The sequence below is a fragment of the Megalopta genalis genome, chromosome 1 (genome assembly GCF_051020955.1).
Source record: "Megalopta genalis isolate 19385.01 chromosome 1, iyMegGena1_principal, whole genome shotgun sequence".
NCBI lineage: Eukaryota > Metazoa > Arthropoda > Insecta > Hymenoptera > Halictidae > Megalopta > Megalopta genalis.
Window position 1 is genome coordinate 46,108,590 of NC_135013.1, and position 6,910 is coordinate 46,115,499.

Below are 6,910 nucleotides of genomic sequence, written 5' to 3' on the forward strand. Positions count from 1 at the left end.
AATTTTTTTGCCGTTACATGTGTTTTTGATGTCTATCCAATGATTGACGCGCGTAGATTGTGCGACAAGTAGGCAGAGCGCGACAAAGACAGGCGTAAGTGGCACGCGAACGAAGCGTGACAAAGATGCGCGTAGGGCGCGTGAATGCCTGACTGAGAAAGACGAAGAAACCTCGCATTAGAGCGGGAACTATCGCTTAGAACGATACAACGAACCCATGGGAACACACGTCAGAGGTCGAACCGAGGTTCGCGAGGAAAGGACAGAGAAATCAAGAAACACGCGTCGGAACGAGAACTGACATTCGAGGGTGTAAAGGGTTATATTTACACAGAGGCTTACAAACAAATGGTACAGATTAAGGAAATGAATGATGAGTTTCGCGTGTTCAAAGAACAGACAGGATTAAAAGCAAAGCAGTGGGTTAGATTGAAGAGGGGCACTTACAAAGACGATATAGCGCAAGTGGATTACGTTGATTTGACACAGAATCAGGTTCACTTGAAGCTAGTGCCCAGAATCGACTACACAAGGCCTCGCGGGGCTTTGAAAACTGCGCAATGTGAATCCGAAAGTCTGAAACGGATAAATGTTGCATTTTGATCATCATTTTACCATAAATGTGTAAAAATTTTAACAGTTATATAAAAAGTTGATTTGTTTACAAAAAAGTCTTCCGGCAAAAAACATTGTTATGATAAAACATTCTTTTTTTTACGTTTCATAGTAAATGCAACGTAGAAGTGTGAAACATTTTATACACTCTGTACGCCTATCACAGTATTCCAACTATTCCATGAAATTGTCTTCGCTGGTTAGCGATCTATCTTGAAATGGACAGTTACGTGTTCGCGGGCTTCATTTTACATAAGAATCGCAGGTGCAACATCTTCACCTCGTCCTTGTTCAGTTTCACTACACCCTCCTGGTTGTCTATGGAAAGTAGCATGCCTACGGCTTCTCTGTCTTCACCGATTATGACCTTGACCCTGTCACCTCGCGAGGGTACCACTGGTTCAAGTTCCTCGCAGACCAGATTCACGACTCTATCTTCGACTGGCAAGAAGACAGCGCACATGCCACCCTATAAATAGATTCCAATCATGAATACTTCCAGCTGTTCAAGGTAATTTTCTCCACTATGAAATATTTCCAATTTTAACCCTTTATACTCGTAACAGTAGTTACAACGCTCGCATTTGTTTTCATTTCTAAACATTACTTCTTCATAAACTTCTGTCGAAATAACCTTCTTAGAAAATACACTGTAAACTTTAATGTATGCTTGATAATACTCACGGATATTCCTCGAATAACACCCTGTTGTCCAGCGAGCAAAGGATCCTGATGAGTATCCCGAATTCTCACCTCAATGTCTGTAGTATGCCATTCGGTTCCTCCTATGATGCCGATACTGGTATCCAAACCTGCACCTGGTGTTTGCGGATTATATGGACTGCCCGCAGCTCCTGCGAGAAGGCAACATTAGAAGTATTCTTTACAAAACGATGGTACTTGAAGAATAGCACTTACCAGGAGTCATTGGACTATAGCCCATCGGTGAGGGAGTAGCAAAGGCTCCATGTGGACTGGTGGTGTATCCAGTACCACTTGGTGAAGGAGTAGCAACGTAGCCTGCAGGACTAGGACTAGCTGTTGCACTCCCAGCTGGACTAGGACTCGGTTGGTACGAGCTGAAACTCTGCTCTGACCCGTACATTGTGCCAGGTGTTTGTGGCGTAAACGGGCCACCGGTGGGAGGATAACCTGGAGCGTAACCTGGGGATCCACCCTCCTCCATGCTGTAACTGTCGAAGTCATTTGTCCTTGCGGGAGTGTTAGTAACCGCTGGGTCCCAGGCACCTGATTGTCCCGGTGTTCGTGAGCCGTCATGGGACGGTGTCATCGAGCCGTAATGAGGTGTACGAGAACCATCTGCAAATATAGCATTGTACAATTATTATACTCGTATTCTTGAATCGTGTGTAAAGTGAATAAGACAAACTTTGAGGATACTCACTCTCATACATAGGTGTCTGTGAACCATGCATAGGTGTTTTCGATCCATCTCTGGCATACATCGGAGTTTGACTGCCGGCAACGTAAGCTGGTGTTCTGTTGTAGCTGCTGAAGCCACCATCTTTGGTCGGCACACTGACGTTCGCAATGTGCGACCTGTTCACGGAGATGGTCTGGCAGGAGGAATGCAACTCCACACGCACTGTCGTCTCCGTGGTATCCTTTACAATTCCGACATTTCCTTTGTATGGTCCACCGGTTATCTTTATGGTGGTTCCTATCAGTTCCCTGTCTCGGCGGAATCCGCCACCGCGGCTTCTGCCGCCTCTTCCTCCACCACCGCCTCCGCCTTTGGCAAAGCCACCTCTACAAACAATTTGTATGGCCCAAGGTTACTTTTCTACCTTTGACTTTCAGAATGAAATATTTAAGTAGTCTACCATGCGTAAAGAATAACAGAAAAATTGTGGAAATCCTACTTACCCGCTAGGATGCATCGGCGAAGCTATTCTCGGTGACATGAATCCTGCTACCGGTGTCATAGAATTCATGCCAGACTTGTTCCCGCCAGATAGTTGCAAATGTCTCGTCTTGCAAACGAATATTCCACCGTTGTCCACGAACATCCTCGAATGTAGAAACGCGAAGCTTCTGTACAGATGTTTGATCTCACCACCTCTTCCAGCATGAGGTCCATCCACCACCTTCACAATGTCCTTCTTCTGTATGGTATTTTGCTGCGAGTCCAACGCAACCGCGTTTCTGTTCTCCCGACGTTTTGTTAAGCCTTGCGGTCTAGCCTCAATCACTTTTCCATGCATGGACAGGACGTGGAAGTTCTCGCGTTCAAGACGAACAATTACACCTACTGTTTGTGCGTCCAATTGTACTAAATCGCCCCACTGGAACTGACCCAAGCTGTCCACACCGGTGGCCATGTCGGAACAAAGTTGCAAATCTCTAGGAAGGACCTCGAGCTCGTGCATCGATAGATCAGAGAATAAAACCACTCTATTTTGTTCTACCCGAACGATTAGACCTGTGTCACCTTCGTACCTTCCGGCAACAACCTGCAAGTAATTGGTAACGTATAATTTGAATCAGTCATTTGTAAGAGCCGAAAGTTATTTGTTATTATCGGAGCGACCTCCGAAATCACAACAGTCGATCGGTGCTCGCGGACTCCCATGTGTTAACCCCACGTGACGTACGTGCGCATGACCTAAACATCGAGATGCTGGTAGGACGATCGGCGACCGTTGGGCGCTGGTCGTGCGAAACGGCCAAATTCGTAAGAAGGCTCTTAACGTTCGGCCAGAGCACCGACAAAAGGACGCGCTCGCAGAGCACGAGGCAGAATGCGACGAACGTCGACACGCAATTTACGATCACGCTCGCAAATAAGATTACGATACGGAATTACAATATGCATAACGAACACGGTCTACGGCTTCGGCATGCGATTACGAGAATTATTGTATACTGCCTTATTGTCTTTTTATATTAGATTTTGTATGCGTTACTGTGTATTAATAAATAGAATAGTTTTCTTTTTCTCTTAGCCTCTACACATTGATTATTTTCATACGTACTTTCACGTGATCTCCCATGGTGAAGTATTTTCGTAATTCTGACGCTTGAAATTCTAATGCTTCCTTCAGTTCTTCATGTTTTGGCATGACCATTATCATGTTTCCGTCTATCGAAACGATTTTCCCTTGCAAGTTGATCAATTCACCCTCGCACACTTCGACATTGTCACCAGTACTGAAGGAATGTGTCACAGCAGTGTCCTCTTTGTTTCCAGATACTGGACCTCCGCTTAAATCTATTTCAACACCTTCGGGAGCTTCTTCAAATCTTTCCAATTCGGAGAGGGTTGGTTTTACACCTTCCGCGATGATGGCGCTTGTTGTAAAATTTTTGTACAGGAATCTGAAACGAAATACATAGTATGTATTTTAACTATCCTACCAAAGAAATATTTAATATAAGACATACCCCTTTCTGCTGTATCTGTTTCCCTCGAATATCAAGAAATCACCGTCACTAGTAACTTCTCCACCAATTGCTCGAATAGCTTCAGGGTCAAACGGCTTTGCTGCTGGTCTTCTTTTCTTTTTCCGTTTCAGAGCTTCGGATTCACTTTGCGCTGTTCTCAAAGCCCCGCGTGGCCTTGTATAGTCGATTCTGGGCACTAGCTTCAAGTGAACCTGATTCTGTGCCAAATCAACGTAATCAACTTGCGCTATGTCGTCTTTGTAAATGCCCCTCTTCAATCTAACCCACTGCTTTGCTTTCAGTCCTGTCTGTTCTTTGACCACGCGTAACACATCAGTCATTTCCTTAATCGGTACCATTTGTTGCTTCCAGATACCCATTCTTAAATTTCCCACATTCTCGATAGCGGCTTTTACATGCGGCTGTTTGTAAGCCTCGATGTAAATATAACCCTTTACACCCTCAGGCGCGACAACAGATTTAATCTGAAGTGGTTCATCTAATAAATAAAATGGTGTGGTTAGGAATAACTATAATTATTAATAAAAAATACAGTAATAACGAATTAGTACATACTTGACATTTGATACGTTATGAACTTTCGCATAAGTAGAAGCACTGTCGCCTTCTCCTCTCCAATGCGGCATTTTACCATCCATAAATTAGGATCTTTTACACCCGGCAGTAAAGTCTGTTGAGTGATTTCATCACTCATCTCTTCACCACCATCTCCGAAATGGCGAGCTGCCACAGACTCGTCTGCATACTTCTTCCTCAAGTATTCCTCTATCTCATCTTCTTTCTGAGAGCTGTGAGAAATTGTAAATATTAATTTAGTAAAGAGTTTTTTACAATAATTGCAGATGACAATACTTACTCCCACAAACTAGTTCCTCTGCGCCTTCCTTCAATTTCCCTAGCTGTAGGGCCCAACTCATCTACTTCGTTCCCCACAATACCAATTTCTTGTGCACCCTCTTCCCATTCGTCGTCATCCTCGACTTCGTCATCTACTTCAGCCTCGTCTATGATGAAGCCGCCGTACTTATCTTTCTTCTTTTTCTTTCTAGATCTGTGATCATCTTCTTCCTCCTCCTCTTCATCATACTCACTGCTTCCATCCAAATCTTCCCCTGATTATATATATGAATCACAGAATAAACATATTCCAATACTCTAAATAATATATTCTTTCTATACCTTCTGGTTCTTCTTCTGGTTCCGCCACATCTTCATCTCCAGACCTAGCTTCCTCTGCTTCGTCTTCTCTGCCATCCTCCGAACTAAAAATTTAATTTGAAAAGACTTTTAGCAGGCATGTGCCTGAAATATTCTTGTAGTTGCAACAACTGTATGCACCAGACTACATTGCGAATTTAAAGTAATGCTGGTTATAACGCTGCGTCATAACGTACGATGTACTTTCTCGTGGAACAAAGTATGAGCTAATGTAATAAAAGTTGATCTATTTTAGTCTCAAAAAACGTGCATGGGTCGTTACGAAGTTAAAGTTAATTAATTTGCACAATGCACAAGATAGAAATTTTGCTCACCCAGACGCCGACCGTGACCGTGATCGAGACCTGCTCGGACTTCTTGAACGCGATCCAGACGGACTTCTACTCCGGGAAACGCTGCGTGATCTTTCTCCGACGCTGCCAGCATCGCTCCCAGCTGCAGACTTCACAGAACGATTTTCATCCTGTTCGCTTTCGCTGCCACCGCCTTCATGTTCGCTCTCATTATCCGAAACATTACTCGTCTCTGAATCCGACATCTCGCCACGAAATACTACGGAGCTTGGCACACGTGAATTATTGAGCAGCTGTATTATTAGGTTAGATCAACAAGATCAACGCTAGAGGTGAATGCCAGCCAAAAGTTAGAGAACGATGATTTTCGATTGCTGTTTGACCGTTTTATAACATGTTTGAATCCGACGGTTAAAGGGGAAAAAATATATATATATATAGAAGTACGGGCCACTAAAGACGCAGTAACGTTCTGCGCAGTATGGAGGTGGCGCGAGGTTCAAACTCCAGAATTACAGGCTGCGTTCGAAACATAAAAGCAAGTACATCTCCTGTGTTCCGCAGACAACTCTATTTAATAATGACGGCCCTTTTCAGGGCCTCGAATTCCATTCTAGCCTCATTCACTCCAGAAGTGATAATGTTGATGCGATAATATAATACCATTTTCTATTTTACCCAGACCTACAAACAACATTTCATTACATTCCTAGTTTCGTTCATAGCTTCGATAAATACGAAATTATCTGTTGCTTACGAAACTCTTTTTCGTAGAGTATAATATTGACTGTTGGCCGGGATGACTGAATTTAAAAAATTCTGTAGATTCGTAAATCAAAAACCATTAGCTATGAATATAACTTAGGAGTTTTAAAAATTTTCAATAATTATAATATACTTAATAAATAATTCTTAAGTCTAATTCTATGAAACTCTGAGTTTGAGAATTTTTTTGTAGGTAATTGCTACATTAAATATGTAGTCTTTCTAAGAGGATATGGATGCAAGTTTCAGCTTCGTTTTTCAAATTTTTAACAGTAAAAATGGTATAAAATTGCGAAATTATTCGTTTCTTTTGAAACTCCTTCTCCTACAGTAGAATATTGATTGCTGATCGTCTCAGTTAAAACTGTTAACTGTACATTAACAAAATTTTATTGATTCATAAAGTAGAAACCATTGGCTAAAATGTAGCTTACGACTTGGCACGATTTTCTTGGTGATATTGAAGAGATACTGAACGCATTAAACTTGTTTGCGTTTTCTACTCCCCTTTCTGATTGGTTTGTGCCAAGCGGCAAATGCAATGGAAATGAGCCTATATTCTACCATCTGAATTTTGCCGTTTACGGTATTTC

The 6,910-nt window shown here is 42.6% G+C and overlaps 1 protein-coding gene across 1 annotated transcript; it reads right to left on the minus strand.

The window, feature by feature from the left end:
* Positions 1–303: 303 nt before the first annotated feature.
* LOC143263437 (transcription elongation factor SPT5-like) lies at positions 304–5,942 on the minus strand. Its single transcript, XM_076528411.1, has 11 exons — positions 5,574–5,942; positions 5,221–5,303; positions 4,898–5,153; positions 4,597–4,829; positions 4,021–4,519; positions 3,612–3,954; positions 2,503–3,089; positions 2,021–2,385; positions 1,534–1,935; positions 1,300–1,469; positions 304–1,084 (listed from the first exon to the last, which is right to left on the minus strand). The coding sequence occupies exons 1-11, from the start codon at positions 5,795–5,797 to the stop codon at positions 842–844; spliced, it is 3,405 nt and encodes a 1,134-aa protein (XP_076384526.1). The 5' UTR covers positions 5,798–5,942; the 3' UTR covers positions 304–841.
* Positions 5,943–6,910: the final 968 nt, after the last annotated feature.

Excerpts from the sequence above, each read along its gene's own strand:
- LOC143263437 (XM_076528411.1), bottom strand. The coding sequence starts at position 5,797 with ATGTCGGATTCAGAGACGAGTAATGTTTCGGATAATGAGAGCGAACAT. Across the intron at positions 4,520-4,596 it reads CATAACGTATCAAATGTCAA|ATGAACCACTTCAGATTAAA; the intron begins GTATGTACTAAT and ends TTTATTTATTAG. Across the intron at positions 1,085-1,299 it reads GTGTTATTCGAGGAATATCC|GGTGGCATGTGCGCTGTCTT; the intron begins GTGAGTATTATC and ends ATCTATTTATAG.